At 40.0% G+C, this 19,337-nt stretch overlaps 1 protein-coding gene across 3 annotated transcripts in view; it reads left to right on the forward strand.

The window, feature by feature from the left end:
• LOC147030660 (semaphorin-4D-like) overlaps positions 1-19,337 on the forward strand; it is a 185,151-nt gene that overhangs the window by 105,014 nt on the left and 60,800 nt on the right. For all 3 annotated transcript variants that reach the window (XM_085874889.1, XM_085874888.1, XM_085874887.1), the window contains 6 exons: positions 520-579; positions 1,893-2,012; positions 5,114-5,253; positions 12,576-12,635; positions 16,828-16,923; positions 17,445-17,535. In XM_085874889.1, coding sequence (XP_085731015.1) covers positions 522-579; positions 1,893-2,012; positions 5,114-5,253; positions 12,576-12,635; positions 16,828-16,923; positions 17,445-17,535 — 565 coding nt within the window. In that variant the 5' untranslated portion in view covers positions 520-521. The remainder of the gene's footprint in view (positions 1-519; positions 580-1,892; positions 2,013-5,113; positions 5,254-12,575; positions 12,636-16,827; positions 16,924-17,444; positions 17,536-19,337) is intronic.

A 19,337-nucleotide genomic window follows, 5' to 3' on the forward strand; every position in this document is an offset into this window, starting at 1 on the left:
TTTTTAATGACAATAAACACAAGGCACAGGGAGGTGAAATTCGCTGCACGTGATGTGTAACGCGTGCAGAGTAAAACGAGTGTTCATTTACATCCGAAGAATGTCTAATTAATAAATAAAGAAGATAGAAGCACACATGATGCTCGGCCGAGGCTTCCGACTTTGACATTTTCACAAGGCTGTACGCTCTCTCTCTCTATCGAGTGCAGCCTGTGGCTGCTACAAGGCTGTACTGTACTGTGCTGTCGAAATGAAATGTCGCAGAATATACAGAAAATAGGATCACATTTGTAAATGTAGTGTTTCAAAATAACGCTTTTTCTTGCTATGAAGCATCATATCTTCCAGGCTCCTTGAATATTTCGAATAAAATAGCTCCAACATGTCATTTTTGATATGCTTTTAAACAAGTACAAGTACACAGTTGACAACTAACCCTTTCTTGTCATGATCAAATGAATACCCGTTGAGCATGATGTAACAGCAAATCAGTCACCTTGAGTATCTTGTTTGTTTCAGGAATGAAGACTGTGCCACACAACCACATTCACTGCTGCAGAAGGCATGACGACTTGGATGGTAATAATTGCTGCAAGCTTGTCGGTGATTTATGTCGTGTTATGTTCAAATATATATATATATATATATATATATATATATATATATATATATATATATATATGTGTGTGTGTGTGTGTGTGTGTGTGTGTGTGTGTGTGTGTGTGTGTGTGTGTGTGTGTGTGTGTGTGTGTGTGTGTGTGTGTGTGTGTGTGTGTGTGTGTGTGTGTGTGTATTTTCATCAGCCAAACAGTTCAACAGCTGCATAACACGATACCTGTGAAATCCAAATAAACAATATGCTTCTAGTTTTTGATTGCCAGTTTGAACACAATTTGCATCTTGGGTTGCTGAATTGGTTCTGAAAAAAGTATAATCTGTGTTTTGCAAGAAGACTATATATGCAGTCTTTGCATGGTGTGTGTAGAAAGGGGCCTAACATATCTCAGGTGTCTAGAGGGTGTAAAGGTTTTTTAACATGACTTGCGACCAAAATCACATATATATTTGCCTTTCTTAAACATATATATTGAATCGGATGAAAATTTATGATTTATGTGACCTTCACCTATTGACCTCAATAACAATAGGCTTCTTTCTGATTAAGTTTCGTGAAGATTGGAGTAAAAATGTGGGGCCTATGCAGTCGGCATACAAATTATTTATTGTGTCTAGGCTATTCCTTCCATTCACAGGTGAGACATTTGGGTGGGTCTTCGTTTTACATTTGTTTGTTGACTGCTTTTGACGTTTATATGTGGTACATACTCGGGAGCCTCGTTGGTATACATTTCTGTCTGTGCTGTCACTGATGATTCGCCAACAGGCGATGAAACCGATCTGGCAGCTGAGGAGGGGTGAAGCATTGGGATTCTCATGTGTGTACCATTTGTGAACGTTTTTACAGCTGTGGAGGAACTCTGAGAAGGGTTTGAAACAGTGCAAAGGGCTTACCTTGGGCAGCCTTTCATGGTTTTTTTTGCAGCTTCTTCAGCTGGAACAGCATGGGAAGATTCTTTATAATACATATATATATATATATATATATATATATATATATATATATATATATATATATATATACATAGATACATATACACACACACACACACACACACGCATATACCGTACATATTGAGTTGGATGAAAATTTAGGATTTATGTGACCTTGACCTATTGACCTCGATGACAATAGGCTTCTTTCTGGTTAAGTTTCATGAAGATCAGAGTAAAAATAATGTGATCTATAGGCAACTGATAAATATACAAACAAACAGAATAATAGACCAGATCAATGAAATAATTTTTGAATCTTATGCATTTTTCATGAACAGTGAGGCTTCACTTCAGGCTGCAGGGAGCATTGCCGATTGTGGGGCTGTTTGTATCTGTTATTGTGGCAACTGCTGCCCTGACAGAGCAAGATTCACAACCACCCATCTTTACAGAAAAGGGTAAGTTTTGGAAATGGCAACCCAAACCTTAACCCATGGGTAATGGGTGTGTAGACCTGGATACGTCTGTGCAAACTGTATTTTGTGCACACAATCTTGGTAATGTGGGATCATACATCAATCCATGAAAAGTGTGGGACCTATGCCAAAACATGAGACTGAAATAAAAAAATTATTTCGTGTATTTTGCTTTTCTCATACCAAAATGTGACTTTTAACGAGTCAGACTCAATTCCTGTCATTAGCATCCCTGCAGCGCACACTTCCCGACGACTGGAAAGCATGGAACTTCACCTGTGAGAGAGCATTTTCTAAAATGGCTTCAAAGCAAAAAGATTATTATTTGTTGTGATCTGAAAAGGTCCAATATGTATGTTAGTACATAATATATACCATGATGAGTGATTCATTTTCTAATAGAGTGCAGAAGGTGGCAAAAGCAAGAGTTGAACTTCCCATTTGAGATGGGGTTGTTCTCAAGGTTTGACAGAGTGTTTACCCAGTCATCTGTTGTTTTAATTACCTTAACTATGGTATGTGAATCTACTTAGCAGTGATAATCAAAAGTTTTTTTTTTCTTTTGGAATGTTTTCATGAAAGAACTAAAATACATTCAATGTAGGGGACTCACATCGTTGTTTTCTCTTGGTGCAATAATGCTGATGATGGTGCTACATATACTGCCACATGGCCACAGTATGAGTAAATACAGTCCTGCACTAATTTTCAAATTATATTTTTTTTCTCTGCTCTCATCTCGCTGCTCTCATCATACAGTTATTCCTCTGACAAACAGACAAACACACAGACAGGATGATCACAATGATCTATGGCTGCAACATAAGTAAATATTACACAAAAATATTGATGCATAATTTTTTTTTAATGGGGGTTTGAGTGTGGTTCAGAAGTATTTATGGCTGCTTCATGAGAAGAAAGGTTATTGAAAAGGTTTTACATTCAAGCATCAATTATTATTATTTAGGAGCTACTTGCTTTGCCTTGTTCCTCATCAAAAAGTTAATCATGATGAATGCTTGGCTAAAAAAATTTTTTCACATATAAAGAAATGAATATGAACCCTCGCTGACTCACAACACCAATATTTACCCTCGCCGAAGGATTTGGAGAGGTTATTGCATTTGGGTCTGTTTGTTTGTCCGCACAGAACTTTCGTGTTTTTCTCCGCAACCGCTTGTCAGATTGAGACGAAATTGTCACCATTGGTGCGACTGCTCATGTAGAATGTTTTAATAATAATTATGATGTCATAAATCACGTGGTGTGGCAGCCATATTGGAAAAATTGAAAAACTTTGGACCTTTATCTCTGAGGAAAAAATTGAAACTTGCCGCATCGCAAGTACTCCTCATGGGGAATGAATGTGATTTTTATGACATCATCGGTGCCCTTGTTATGACGTCGTAATTGCAGATGTAGAATGCCACATCCAATCAGTATGAAAAATTTTAGGGTCATCTTGGGATAAAATGGTCCACAGAAAAAAAAAATTCATTATGTCATCAGTCATGTGATTCAACAGCCATATTGTTCAAAAAAAAACCTTTAAAAAAACCTGAAGAGGCTGAACAGATCGAGGAGAAGCTTCATGCATATGACCGACCGCCTGTCCATGAGGATCAAAAGGTTCAAAAATATGATGTCGTTGGTCACATGATTTGGCAGCCATATTGCATTTACCCTAAAACCTATAAAAAATCTTCTTCTCCAGAACAGCTGGACAAATTAAGGGGAAGCTTCACACAAGTGTTCCCAAGCCATGGGTGTATAAGTGGCACATAGCAAGTACTCCTCTTGGGGAATGTGTGGTATTTTTATGATGTCATAATTGCATATGTAGAATGCTTCATCAGATCAGTATAAAATGGGCTTCAAAATATTTTTTATGACGTCATCGGTCACGTGATCTGGCAGCCATATTGTTTTTTTTGTTTTTTTTAACCTTCAAAAAATCTTCTTCTCTGAAATGGCTGAAAAGATCGAGGCGAAACTACACATTAGACTGCCTATCCATGAGGAACAAAAGGGTCACACATATGATGTCATAGGTCACATGGTTTGGCAGCCATATTGGATTTACCCTTAAACCTATTAAAAAAACACCACTCAAATGAAGTCCTGGTGAGGGCTTGCAATCTCTGATTGGTCTTTTACTTGCTTAAAAATCGTAATGCTGCTCTCTTCCTTGGTACTTGGTATATAGAGGTTAGAGCATAGATATTCCCCAAAGATTAGCATTTCATGGGGGTAAGGGAAGGGAGTGGATTCCTCCTTGATTGCCATGATGACTGCGGAGAGAAAAGCAACATCACCCAGATGGCATCCAGAGTGCCTGAGAAATAAATAAATTAGTTCCCTTCCAAGGAATCTCAATGCAGGAGGAGGCCATGAGGCCCATCAATGTCTGTGCTATTCTTGCCAACTTGTGGTTGTTTATTGGTGCTCTATTCTTTTAAATGCTGAGCATCAAGCAAGGAAGCAGCATGTACCATTTTAAAGTCTTTGGTATGATTCAGCTGGGGTTTAGAACCACCAACTTCCCAGACTCACAGCAGACGCTCCAACCATGATGCAACTGAGTCTGATTTGCTCATTTTCCCCAAAGTTGCATCACTTCCCCAAGGTTAGCAACTGTGTCTGTCTCAAGTCGTGTGTGTGTGTGTGTGTGTGTGTGTGTGTGTGTGTGTGTGTGTGTGTGTGTGTGTGTGTGTGTGTGTGTGTGTGTGTTCGTGTTAGTGTTGTGGCTCCTCCACGGGCTTTGGACCATAATAAAAACAAGAAATGGTTAAATGTATGTGCAAATTAAACTTTATTCTCAAACTTCAAGCTCTTCTTAAAAGGTACAAAATGATTAGTAGATTGCCAATGATCTTTGGGGATAGTTAAACTTTTACACATTTAACTTGCCAATCAAAATATAGAGTGAGGTGGTGGCAAAGTACTCCTGCAGGGCATCTTTCTACCTTTTGAAAAGTAGATATATTTAATTTTGCATGCCAGAAGCAAGTATATCGAATTGTTTCCCAAATATGAATTCAACGAATGGTATGTTGGGATGTGTGCTTGCATGAACGATGAAGAAATACCTGTGCATCGTTTCAAGAATGGCAGCTTTTTCTCAAGCCTGCTGCTATCGGAGGACCGCGATAAGCTTTACGTTGGAGCTCTTGAAGCAATATTTGCCCTAAATGCATCAAACATCACACATCAGCTGCAAAAGGTGGGATACGAACTGAAAGAGATAAGATTTATTTTGCAAAACAAATCTTCACATCTACGGATTGGCTATTTTTTTTTTTGTTTATTTCTTAGTTTTTTTTTTTTTTTTTTTTTTTTTGTATACCTTGGTCGAGGCTCGTATGAGAGCTAACACACAACTCACAGCAAGGAGGCATGAGACAAGAGGGGCGGGAGTGGAAGGGACAAATCATTGGGGAACAGACACAGGTGAACTGTGGAAGGGAGAGGGATGGGGATGGGACGGGGAACATGGCGAGGAGAAGATGGACATTACAGGGACTTTCAGGAAGGAAAGCAGGAGAATTGAAGGAAGTGGGCTTGGGTGGATTATCGGGGGTAGAAAAGATCGAGGATTTGGATGGGGGAAGATAAGAGGTGGTGGTGAACAGCTGTTTTGAAAGCCTGGAGGGAAGAATGGGAAAGAATAGAGTGAGGAAGTTTATTCCAAAGGCGGGAACAAAGAGGAATGAAAGAGTGAAGATGAGCAGTGATTCGTGATTTTGGTAGTTTTACCAGAAGGGGGTTGTTGGCGGACCTTGAGCGCCCTGTGGAAATGTGGTTGGGACAAATCGCAGAGAGAGTAGGGGGGGCAAGGCTGGAGAGGAGTCGGTAGAAGACAGAAAGACCACCGACCAACCTGCGGTGATTGAGTGAGAGGCCCAAAGACTCAGCTTCATTGCGGGAGATGCCAATGATCTTAAAAGCCCTGGTTTCGACAGCGTGAAGTCGAGAAAGGTGGGAGGCAGGAGCACCAGCCCAGAGGGGAGAGCAGTACTCCATCAGGCTACGGACAAAAGCTTTGTAAGTGGTCAGGAGCTCAAGAGGGCCGAGGAAGGACTTTGCACGACGGAGGATTCCCAGTCGGCGACTGGCTTTTGAGGCAAGGTTGGAAATGTGACTTTCCCAGGAAAGGTCATGGCAGATAGTGAGACCCAGAAGCTTGAAAGAAAAGACTTCTTCCAGAGGATTGTTGAGAAAGTGGATGGGGGGGTTTTCTAAACGGTCCTTTCGAAGAGACATAGTGAGAGTGTGAGATTTGTCTGGATTGAAAGACATGTTCCACGTGTTGGACCAGTTTGTGATTTTATCCAGATCTGCAGTGAGCGAAGAAGCTGCTGCTTGCCGGTCTGAGGGATGACAGATGGTACGGCAGAGGGTGGAGTTAGTTAAACGTTTGGTAGAGCATAAATAACAAGATGTGAATTATTCTCCGCACCTTTCAGAATGACACTATTGAAAAGTTGAAAGGAGGCAACTGTAAAAACAATGCAGTGATGACGTACAAGCATCATGTATAATTACATCTCCCACCGAAGGTGGGCAGAGGTTATGTTTTCACCCCCTGTCTGTTTGTTTTTCTGTTTGTCTGTCAACAGGACATCTCAAACAATTGTGGACGGATTGGTAAGAAGTTTGGTGGACAAGTTGGGTGTGTGATAATGACGAAATTTGGAAAGAATTAGATTTTGATGAAGATCAAGATCCGGATCGAGCTCGGATGATTTTTTTTTACGTGATTCTTCACCAATGAGAGATAGGGCCAAAAATGATATAATGTATACCAAGATATCTGAAAAAGTTGTGGGCAGATTCGGATGAAATTTAGTGGACAGGTTGGTTGTGTGACCCGAGGAATTGGTTCAATTTTGGTGAAGATCCGAATCTGGAAATGAGAGGTTTTTTAAAAATTTATTCAGTGATTCTTCATCATTGAAAGATGGGGCCAAAAGCGATGTACAGCATCTCTCAAAAAGTTGTGGACGGATTCGGATGATACAAAGCGTATGATTCGGGTCGTTGACAAGAACAAGCCAATTCAATTTTAGTTCAGATCTGGATCTAGATCCAGCCTATCATTGGGATACAAAACGTAAACTGTTCAGCCTGGTGGAGGAATGCGCTCTACCGAGTGTCGTTCTAGTCATTACCTGCATTTTGCATAGCCAACCAAAATACAAACGCAACAAATAGATGACACATGACTATAAAGATTCATTTTGGATTTTGTTATTTTTTCATGAATTCGATGGCGGCACCTGATCAACACACGAAGCAGCACATGCGGTTATTTTTTTTATTAATGCTGTTTAATTTGGCATTTAATGCACTAAGATCATGCTAGTTTACCCTGGAGAGAACGACTTTTCACAGGTAGAATGCTGCACCTATCACTCTCAGAATCATCAACATTAAAAATCTTTGCGTCTGATTTGTTAATATAATATGTGCATTGTCATTATTTCTGGCGAGAGCTAAGGGGGTCTTTAACCTTGTCTGAGGCCATGAGGTTTGATGGTATTTGTGACAGGGCTATCAATGGAGTTTTACAAAAAGTGATTTATTTTATGCGCACCATCCCGGAAGGAGACCTGACCTACACCACGGGGTCAAAGGTCATGTCTGCCTCATGTTTTGGGTGAAAACCGGAACACACCGAAGGGAGCCGAAATCCATCAAATCCGCATTTCCCCACTTTTCACACATCATCAGGCCTATTTAGATGAAAATATATAATAAGTAATCATTTAAATATTTTTTTATGTTTTCATACACAGTAGTTATTTTCAACATATTTAAAATAGCTATCTTTATGTACTGTACTTGTATTGTCATTATCCATATTTCTCATTTCACCAATACTCATGGGCTGACAGGGAGACCTAGACAGGTACGCACACTCACTTCTAAGCTGTCTAGCCTGGGTATGAATCACGACCGAGTTATAAACTGTCATCCAGGTATTTCACAGACAGGGTGATTCATTGATGTGTGTGCCGTCCCTCAGATGGACGTTAAAGGGGTGTCCCACCTTCCACTATTAGTTGGTGGACTATTAGTGTCTTTCGTGAAGAGTAGGTGAGATATCACCGCCTCATGGCCAAATTCCAAATTCCAGCCCTGACTTACATGGGGAATTGCATCAGTGGCACATCCGCGTCCTCAGCCGATAATGCTGCGCGCAGCCTTGTGCTGCATACAAAAGAAGAACCAATGCTAAAAGTTTCGATAAATATTTTGATTGTCCGAAGACACGATATTTCATTAACCAATCCCACTCCGAATCGTCCTGCTTTATCAACGATCTTCATGAAGCTTCCGGCCATGAGGGTTGCACCTTGCTGGAGCACAATTGTGGGCATTTTTCCAAATTGAAGCCACATAGTTTGTGTGCTGACTATTTTTTTTTCAAGAAGATATGTGAAGTGGAAATTGGCCAGCATCATTTTGTTCAATCTTGTCAAGGGGACATGCCTTGATTCTGAGTAAAGGCCTTGATGGGACAACACAAGACAAGCCAAGCTGCGCATCATTTACACTTAACTTATCTCGATGACACAAACAAATGCTATTTTCTTGAGATAATATCAGGTGATGCATAACATGATTCACCAATCTTTGCGAAGGCATCCATGCTGGCTGGCTTCGTTTTTCTTTATCACTTCCAGGGAACGTCTTTTTCCTTTTCATGCAAAACATGGAATGTAATCACACCCTGAAAAAGCATGTACGGCTGGAAGGCCAGAACATAGTTTCGGACCCATAGGCTCAGCAAGAGCAGAATATATGGGCATAGTTCCGATTAGTGTTTGCGCTGGATCCCGGATACATCATAATGTTTGAAGCAATCGCATTCACATGATAGAGCAATATGATTAATAACAGAGTCAGATGATCTCATAATAATGTGAGTATTTGAATTATCTTGTGATTCCCAACCATGTCTAATCTGTGTCCTGTGATTATGTTCCTTGTGACTCACAATTATTTCTAACATGCCAGACAATGTACACGTCAGTCTCTTCATGTTGACATGCTCGATCAAGAATGGCACGTCCCTTCACAGATCCCTCTTTTACTTCGAAACAATAGCATTCTTGCCCCAACCACATGAAAAGCCACTTGTGCAGCATTTTCACATAACTATCACTCTGCCATCCTTTTTAGCAACATTTTCAACAGAGCAGTCTTGAATTTCCTCAATGTCAGTCTTTGTCTTAAGTTTTGAAGACACTTTTGCTATGGTCCTGGAATCACAAATTCTGAATATGTAGACCCATGGAGACTTGATCTCTCACCATCCATTATTGATGGGCTGTTGTATGTATCACACACAAAGTCTATCTGCTGAAAAAGCTGCACAATTTTGTAAGGATCACCAGGGCAACGCCACCAAATGTACTCAGATTTGCCAGTGCCTGAAGGAAAAACATTGCATCAACAAAACATGATGTCTGGCGTTGGCTTAACGGTGAAGGTGCTTGGCTTAAGATTCTCGGGTCTTGAGTTTAAGCTCCCTATTGGACCTTTGGTATTCATTTTGCCAACCTCAGAAGGATAACCCAAGTTGTGTTAATTCAGAGTACCAGAGTGCTGGTAACAGGGGCATTGTGCATCAGCAGGCACAGCTGCATCTCCAGAAAATGATCCAGCCAAACAGCCACAGCCTGCATCCAAATAAATAAATAAAACAAAACATCGATTGATTTGGAATTCCTCAACTTTTCATACTTGGTAATCAAAGGATGACATTCTATCAGTTTTCATTTTTGTACAGCTCAATATTAGATTCCTTTTGCTCAAACATCCTACTTCTTCTTCTCTGGATATTTACATGTTGCCTGAGTTGGTTCATCAAGCTCTGACCTAGATGTGTGAGCTTTGTCGGAAATATGGTGATAACACATCCCAACAGTATCATGTAGTGTACCTGCACCAGAATGTGTCTCTTAATTTTTTTAATCATAGTTGTTCCAGGCCAATCCAGTAGACAGCCCTGGTTTCCTGTATTCGGCCATCTGGAGTTGCAAATCCCTTATCCCAGACTTTTTCAGCCAAGAATCAAGACTCTCAACAACATTATATCAAAAATCATTCAATGTGTCTGACCTTTCCGCTGCCAGTTATGCTTTTGAGTCCGAATCCTAAGCACAAACATTTTGGTGGCTTGATTCATCCTCTTCTTGTTGCATGTACAGCATCTTCAGCAGCAGGTTTCACACAACGACTCACTCTGTCACCTGTCTTGTTTGGTGATTGACCCATTGTACAACATGTGAAAAAAAAAAAACAAGATATCTGGAGGCTTGGCCTGTCTGTCCTGCTCATGCTTCTGCACTTCCTGTAGTTGGGAAGTCTGAACCTTTCTAATATAGCTGATCTCAGGAATAGAGCTGCTTCATTAATTCTTCCCTCTGAGGAGCCTTGGTACGTAAAAGCATGTGTGAGCACTTCACCTTTTCTCCATCCTGCTGCTTTTTCACCAATCACCAATACTCATGACCCACTGAAAGTGGCTCCAAAAAACATTTTTTGAGTGTGAATGGTTCATTTGTGGAATCATCTATGCCTCTCTCTTCCAGTATCGTCATGTACCAAGAATGAACATTCAGGATACTCAGCGACAATTACAGAATGTCTAATATGTGCAGATATAGCTCTATATGCAGCCGCTTCATGAACCTCTCTGAGTTCCCTATCGGCCGAGTCAGATTTGTCAGATTAGTGAGCAACAGGCCTTTCACTGCCTTGTTTATGGATTCCCTTTGACAACTTACTGTGGTGGGAGTAAACTTGTTTTGCGACATAATCTACATTATCTATTTTTATCATCATCGCCTGCAGATCAGATAAAACCTCAGATCATGCTGCCCATTTTTATCTTGATCTCTTGCATTATCCATTTCACAATCTCTCGCAATATATATATATATATATATATATATATATATATATATATATATATATATATATATATATATATATATTTTTTTTTTTTTTGTTGTGGCAAGCTCTTTTCTTCTCACAGTTGCAAAATATACATACTGTTCTTGTAAAATTCTAAATGAAGAAATTTTATTATCAAACTTTCAGGTCGTGAGGGTAAAGAAAACCAACAAACGTGGTGTGGGACACTGAACCGGGCTTCTTTTCAGGCCCATCCTTTTTCGGAATTGTGATTTTAAAAAAAATATTTCTTACATCTAATCATTCTGACTGATGAAAAACCGATAGAGTTTAAACAACTTCACATATACATTACGGTGATGTTGAAATGTGAGTTAGAATAATTTGAAATTTTCAAAATGTTTAATTTCACTCATTTTTAGCGGAGGTTCAAACCAAAGCTTCCAACGCTTTGCTTCGCAGTGAAGCAGGAATGATTTTTGCTCATGCCATTTATAATCAGAAAGGATGTTTTATGAAGGCGATGTTAGCTGTCTTCCAAACGGATGGGAGGTGACTTCAGGCAAATTATAGAGTGAATAGAGCAGAATGTTTGTGAAGTACAACATGTTGTGTTTCGATTAAATCTGTCATCAAAGCGACGGGTACTTTTGCTCGTCTTTGAAATTATATTATAATTGCTCGTCTTTGAAAAACAGGCAGATAATATGACAACATTTTGATTTATTTGATTTTGTTGCATGTTTGTTTGATGTTTGCTCCTGTTCAGGGTCTGCTGGTTTTTTTTTTTTATCGAAAACGGTAAACTGTCGTGAACTTTGACCCCCGTGCTGTGGGACTCCAGTCGGGATGGTCCCCATAAGAAATCACTTTTTGTAAACTTCACCGATAGTTCGATCAGTTAATATCACCAAACCTAATGGCCTCAAACACTAGATTAACCCCCACCCCCTTTGGCTCTTGGACAAATTCTGTGAAGAAGACATCTTTAGCTGCAGGGGATTGATCGGGTAAAAGAAAGCTGCTGTTGTTAACCTCCGCCATCTTCGAAGATGATGGAGGTTCCTGTTTTCACCCCTTTCTGTTTGTTTGTTTGTGTGTCTGTTTGTTTGTTTGTTTGTGTTTGTTTGTTTGTTTGTTTGTGAACAGTATTACGGAAAAACTCCTCGACGGATTTCGACGAAACTTGGTGAGGGGGTTAGGTATGGTCCAAGGATCATGCCATTAAATTTTGGACTTGGTCCCCCCTCCTCAATTGTTACCCCCCCCCCAAAAAAATTGTTAGAGAAATTTTTTTTTTGCATTTCTATATGTTTGAAGTGATTTCCAACCCTCCACCCCAAAAAAAAATTGTTGAAGGAAAAAAAAAAATTAAAAACTTTTTTTCAACAAAATTTCGATTTCTTTTTGTTGCATTTCTACATGTTTTAAGTGATTTCCAACCCCCCCCCCCCAAAAAAAAATGGAGAAAAGAACTATAACTGTTGGCACTGTTGACATCATATTTAATGAATAAGATATAAGGTTCACTTGAGTGACCCAGCAGTATTGGCGGCGGAGGTTTTGCACTCTCCCGAGTGCTCCCCCTCTAGTTTTTGCTCTGTTTTAATCTTACAGGCACCATTTGAAGCGGATGTCTCAGCAAAGAAAGACTGCCAAAGTAAAATGAAGACCGTGGTATGTTGTTTTCTGGTCTTACACTACACCTTTCCAAACCACAACATGCTGCACAAAGACATTACAATGATGCAGTTCTTTTGAAAATGAATGTATACAAATTATTCACCAGAGTAAAGGAATAAATGCACCTTTCCATTTGTGGCCCTCGACACCTGGAAACACCTCAAAATATGTACACTTGTTCTTCATATGGAATGTTTAGTGGGTAAATGAGCCGACCCACTTCTGCTTTCAGCCTTCAGCTGCTTCTGCTTCCATATCTGAAAAAACACATTTGGGAGACAGAGTTAGAACTTCTTTTCTGTGTTTGTGAAGCTGTGGAGGATGTGGTGAGGGAGAAATTTGATGACATACTTCTTACTCTGCAACAGACATTGTTTTCCTTGGTATTGTAATTGTTATGGTATTTCTTGGGATGCCGTACCACACCTCGCAATTGCTTCATTATACCTGGGAATCAAGCCCACAGCTATTCCTTGCCTTGTAAACAATAAGCATGGCCTTGATGATCCCAGGTAGGGTGAAACATTAGCCAAGCTTCCTCATTATTACCTTCGCAAACTTTGTTGCAAAGGTTATGTTTTGATCGCTGTGTATTTATTTATTTATTTGTGAATATGTGTGTTTGTTTGTTATTCGCATAACTCCAAAAGTATTGAACTGAATCGCAGCAAATTTGGTGGGATGATTGGTTATTATCCGAGGACCATTTGATTAGATTTTGGGAGCGATCGGGTCAAAGGTCAAGAAAAGGTCAAAATCGTCTTTTTACCATAGCGCGGTCAACTTGTATCCAATTTGCATGCAACTAATGCCAAAATGTTCAGAATTCAATGCCCCATCTTGTGATACGTGACATGACACAATGACGTAATAACCCTTATTAGCGGTTGGGAGTCAAAGGTCAGGGGGGGTCACGACATTACAAAATGTGCGGTTTTAGTCATAACACGGTCAATTCTTATCCGATTTGCATGAAACCAACACCAAAATGTTGACTGTTCTGTTCCCCACACTCTAATACCAATTACAAAATTAAGAGTACAAAGGTCAAGGTCGAGGTCATGAAAAAGTCAAAATCGTCATTTTGCCATAGTGCAGTCGATTTTTATCCAATTTGCATGCAACCAATGCCAAAATGTTGTGAATTCAATGCCCAATCTTGTGATATACGATATGACACAGGAAATTTAATGATTTTAAGCCATCATAACACATATGAGATGGCAGATGTGGTATGGGATTAAATACCCTCACAATAAATGGTTTCTGGGGGGGGGGGGCTAATGTAGCGTTGGCGAAGGTATGCGCTCTACTGAGCGCCTGTTCTAGTTACAAATGGCTCTGTTGTTTACCTTGCAATGAGTAGGAACTTGGCTGTTAGCCAATTGTTGGACTGATTTCACAGGGTTTTAATCGATGATTCCACAAGGATAGATAGCAAGTGGTATGGTCCTTGACTTCAGAATGTTGTTGCTGTGCGGACAGCACCTCCTACACCATGAATAATCATGCACCCAGGTGTTTGCATGCCATATGTGAATGGCCATTTCAACTAAAAAAAAAGGCAGCCATTATACCTGAAAACTTACTTGAAGCCTGCTTTGGTGTGAAGAGCACCTGTTAATTGAGCATAAGGTGAAGGATACCAGATTACCTCAATAACATTCTGCAAATTTTTCAAATATGATATGCATGTATGAACACAGACGGCCCTTATGTATAATCAGGAATGACATTACAGTGCGGCTTGCATTGCCTAAAGGTAATATTGAAGATTTAATTCTTCACTTTGATTTGCTGCTTTCACTTTTCTAATTTTGTGATTATCAATGTCATGGAGTTGTTAACCTTTTCCATTATGAATGTATAAAGGTAGTTCTATCTCTGATGCTCTGCCAGAAGGCTGGTCAGAGCTGTTAAAGCGGTCTCGTGGCAAGATTACATTGGGTGGTTTGTCTTTGATCTCCTAACTGGTATCGGGGGGGGGGGGGGGGGAAATTGGGATTTATTCATGGTGCCGGAGATATATTGGGATCTTTAACATCCTAACTGGCAGCGCATGCTCTGACATGCCCCCAGCTTATTGTCCTTTCAAGGGCTGGCATGCACGTTGATGTTGAACAGTATATTGTTGGATTGAGGTTCGAGTAGGTAAGTTTTGTTTTTAAGGTTATTTTTCGCCACCTTGAAGCATATTAATTTATTTTATTTTATTTTATTTTATTCTGTTGCTACACATGTTCCTCATGTCTCCTTCAAGTGGAGGCTTGACTGCCCCAATGCAGTCAATCAAACCCAGTCTTATTAGTCATAAACATAAATGACCTCTCCACTACTCTGGAAAACTATCTTCCTTTTTGCCGATTACTCTGTGTTATGTCTTACAGTTTCTCAATCCCACAAATTGACCGAAGACTGCAACGGAGTCATGCTCTGCTGATCTAGAAATGATTACACAGTATATTGAATCTTTTTAAGAATGTGAATACTGCATGTCTATAAAGTATGTGCCATCAGGAACATCTTTTTTTCCATAAAGTATGCACTATTGGAATGTGAGTACGTCTGTAAAATACAAATTATTGGAACATGAATTTATACAATAAAACCGAAAAGGTCTTTTTGTCTGTTATATGAACGTAAACCTAGGACATCAATGCATCATAAGCGCACCAGCACACAAAACAAGTCCTAGTGAGGGTCAGCAATCTGTGATTGCTCTTTCTAGTTGATGTCTTGGCTTACTTCGGGGTTAAGCAATTGATTCACTCTGTCTGTCTGTCTGTCTGTCTGTTGGTCTAAAGACGTCTGTCTATGATTGAGGAACTACTTGATCTCAATTGAATTTTATATTTTGAATACTATAGAAGACGAATCGGAACAAGAACCTCTAGTTTAGCAATACTTTGGTCTGAATTTGGCAAGTTGTACGGAATGCTGTACTGATCGTGCATGTGCACAGAGAAGCGAGGTAATTTTTTTTACTCTGTCTGCCTGTCACACAAAATTGAAAATCATTACAAACAGGAAACTTGCTGTTTTTAGGGATATCATGAAGGACACAAACAGGCATGAATAACTTATTTAACATGTTAAAGACGCTGCATCAATGGCGGAAAACTTCGAAAAATAGTTTGTTATTTTAAAAAAAATTCAGCAGTCTTTAAAACCTTTATTTTATTTCAATTGAATTTTATACTTGAACACTGAAGAACAAAAATCGCTTTGTTGCCGTTTCCAAAAAATCTCCAGCTTAGCGGCACTTGGACGAAATTTTATACCATCTCGACCAATCAAATTTTCCGCTTGCTCTCTCAACATTTGGGAATATCAAGATTCAGACAAAATTGTGCTCGGAAACACAAATCAAGAGTTGAAAAGACTGTGCGCAGTCGGGTCCCTTTTGTCAAGACCATGCGGAGTCGGGTCCCTTTTCTCAAGACCGTGCGGAGTCGGGTCCCTTTTCTCAAGACCATGCGGAGTCGGGTCCCTTTTCTCAAGACCGTGCAGAGTCGGGTCCCTTTTCTCAAGACCGTGCGGAGTCGGGTCCCTTTTCTCAAGACCGTGCGGAGTCGGGTCCCTTTTCTCAAGACCGTGCGGAGTCGGGTCCCTTTTCTCAAGACCGTGCGGAGTCGGGTCCCTTTTCTCAAGACCGTGCGGAGTCGAGTCCCTTTCTCAAGACCGTGTGGAGTCGGGTCCCTTTTCTCAAGACCGTGCGGAGTCGAGTCCCTTTCTCAAGACCGTGTGGAGTCGGGTCCCTTTTCTCAAGACCGTGCGGAGTCGGGTCCCTTTTCTCAAGACCATGCAGAGGTGTTCTCTGAACTCTCCAGTCTTTATTTGAAATGGTTTGTGGAATGTTGAAGAGATGGCCAAATGTAACTCTTTCGACTTCCACTTGAGGAAAATAAAAATCGAAGCATTTCTTATACTGTGTTTTTAACATCCTTTACACAGGTGGCAGAAACCTGAGTTGTGAATAGGCTGCAGTTTTTCAAACAAATTAAAATTAAACTTTTTCTCAACTATTCGTGTCATTTTATTTTATTTTAAATTCACTATTTTTGCAATTTTTTTTTTTGAGAGTTTTGTGATATGCAGTATGTTATCCCATGGCTATTGAAAGGACAATTAACCTGTAAAATCACCTTAGCATTTGCTGATGGCTGACATTTCCGTTGTTGTGCAGGAACAGTGCCACAACTACGTCCTCTCACTGCATATTAACGGCTCTCAACTCTATGCCTGTGGCACCTATGCCTTTGATCCAAAGTGTGCCCACTTTGTAAGTGAAATGATTTCCATATCTTGCATTACTGACCATAATGCATTTCAGTTGGCATTAAAATTAATTCAATTTTTTTTTTTGAGACTTCAATGTTGAGGTGACATGAGTATATAAATCTGAGATTGCATATACAGGAGATGATGTAATTGGGTTGAGATAAAAGTAGAGAGAGATTATTTAAGCTGACTGTGCAGTTTACGTTGAGATGACAATGATGTGAAGATTATATTGACATGAGATGCAATTGCGATTCAATTGGTGTGGTGGTGATATAACATGACACATGTGGTTATGGTGTTGGGATGACAGTGGTGTGATGATCCTGAAACCAGGACTTGGTGTTGAGTTGATAATATTTATGAGATTATGTTGATGTTGGGGCTCAGTAGATATTGTGATGAGAGGAAAGTTAAGGAAATGATGTTAATGTCAGAAGATAGTCTCGATATGTTGTTAATATAAGGACATTCAGGATATAATGTTGAGGTGACTGCTTTGCTTTGGCAACGTGCTTTTAGGACCTGGAAGAATTAAAGATTAATTCCACTGACCCTGGTCAAGCAAAGTGTCCCTTTGACCATGAACAGAGACTTACTTCGATCTTGGCAGGTACACCTTATGATATCCCTCCCATTCCGTAAGGGACTGGTCTGGCTATTGTAATTGGTCTGTGTATTAGAGAGAGTGTGCGGATCCGGATGCAGATCTACTACATGTGCCATAGCCTCACCCATTCCGGAATGGATGTGTGTGTGTGTGTGTGTGTGTGTGTGTGTGTGTGTGTGTGTGTGTGTGTGTGTGACTATATTTATTTGTATATATACAGTAGCATGAAAGAGTATTCACGCCACCGCCCCCCCCCCCCCACTCCAAAGTTTTCACATTTTGATGCGACACCTGAGTTTATTTCTTGATGCTTTCAAATCAAACTTAACAAATCTTCATAAACTACTCCAACGTGATAAATCTAAAACATACAGATAAAATGTGGACAAGTTCGATTAACAGAGAAAAATCAGATGATTCTCAGTTGTATAAGTATTCAAACCCTTTGCCGAATTAACCCCAAATCACTTCAGCAGCAAATTATTTGTTTGAAAGTTTATAAAATAAGTGTAATAGGTTTTATCTGGATGTAATCAGTGGCTGAACTTAAAAATTAATCTCCCCCACTGATCTAAGGAGTTTTAAGGTGCAACTCACTTGGTCAACCAACAAAGCAAACATGAAGACCAAGGAGCTTTCCGAAGAAGTCAGACATAAAGTGGTGGAGAAGCACCATTCAGGAGAGGGTTATAAGAAGATTTCAAAGTCACTCATTATCCCTTTGAGTCCGGCGAAATCCATCATGAAATCCATCATCATCATACCACCCAGACTCCACCCAGATTAGGTCAACCATCTAAACTCAGCAGCTGGGAAAGCAGAAAACTGGTTCAGGATGTCATTGTAAATCCAACAATGATTGAAAGATCTGCAAGGCTCTATGTCAAAGATGGGGATCAGTTTTCATTAATCAACAATATGCTGTTCCCTTCACAAAGCTGGGTCTCGATGGGCAGGTGGCAAGAAAGAAGCCATTACTGAAAAAGACCCATTCAAAAGCTCGTTTAGAGTTTGCAAAAAAGCATCTTAATGATTCTGCAGGCAAGTGGAGAAATGTTTTGTGGTCAGACGAGACAAAGATTGAACGTTTTGGTCCGAATTCAAAGCATTATGTGTGGCGCAAGCCTAACACTGCACTTCACCTAGTCAACCCCATCACTACTGTCAAGCATCCCTTTCATGTTATGGAGCTGCTTTTCATCAGCAGGGACTGGAAAGCTTGTTAGAATATAAGGGACAATGGAGGGGACAAAGTACGGGAGAATCCTTGATGAAAACCTGTTTGAGTCAACTATGAATCTGAAACTGGGAAGGAGATTCACATTTCAGGAGGACAATGATCCGAAGTGCAAAGCTCAAGCCACACTGGAGTGGTGGAATAAGAAAATAAATGTTCTTGAGTGGCCCAGTCAAAGTCCTGACTTGAACATTTATGGTGAGACTTGAAGATTACAGTCCATTGACGATCCCCATCAAACTCTGCAGAACTCGAGCAATTTTCATGTGAACAATGGACAAATATTTCACCATCTCCCTGCGCAAACTTGTAGAGACCTACCCACAAAGACTCATAACAGTCATTGCTGCAAAAGGTGCTTCCACCAAGTACTGACCGAAGGGCTGAATACTTTTACAACCAGTGAATTTTGATTTGTACATGTTTTTTTTTACAGGTATTCCTGACATGTAACCTCCTTCAACTATAACAGTGTTTCGTTTGATCTCTTCAGTTATGAATATAAAAGCTCATTTGGAAAAATTGTTTCTACAAAATTTGTAAATCATCTAAATGTGGCATGGCATTA

This window comes from Eptatretus burgeri, chromosome 3, assembly GCF_056783735.1.
Source record: "Eptatretus burgeri isolate ZD-2024b chromosome 3, Ebu_testis_v1, whole genome shotgun sequence".
NCBI classification, from domain to species: domain Eukaryota; kingdom Metazoa; phylum Chordata; class Myxini; order Myxiniformes; family Myxinidae; genus Eptatretus; species Eptatretus burgeri.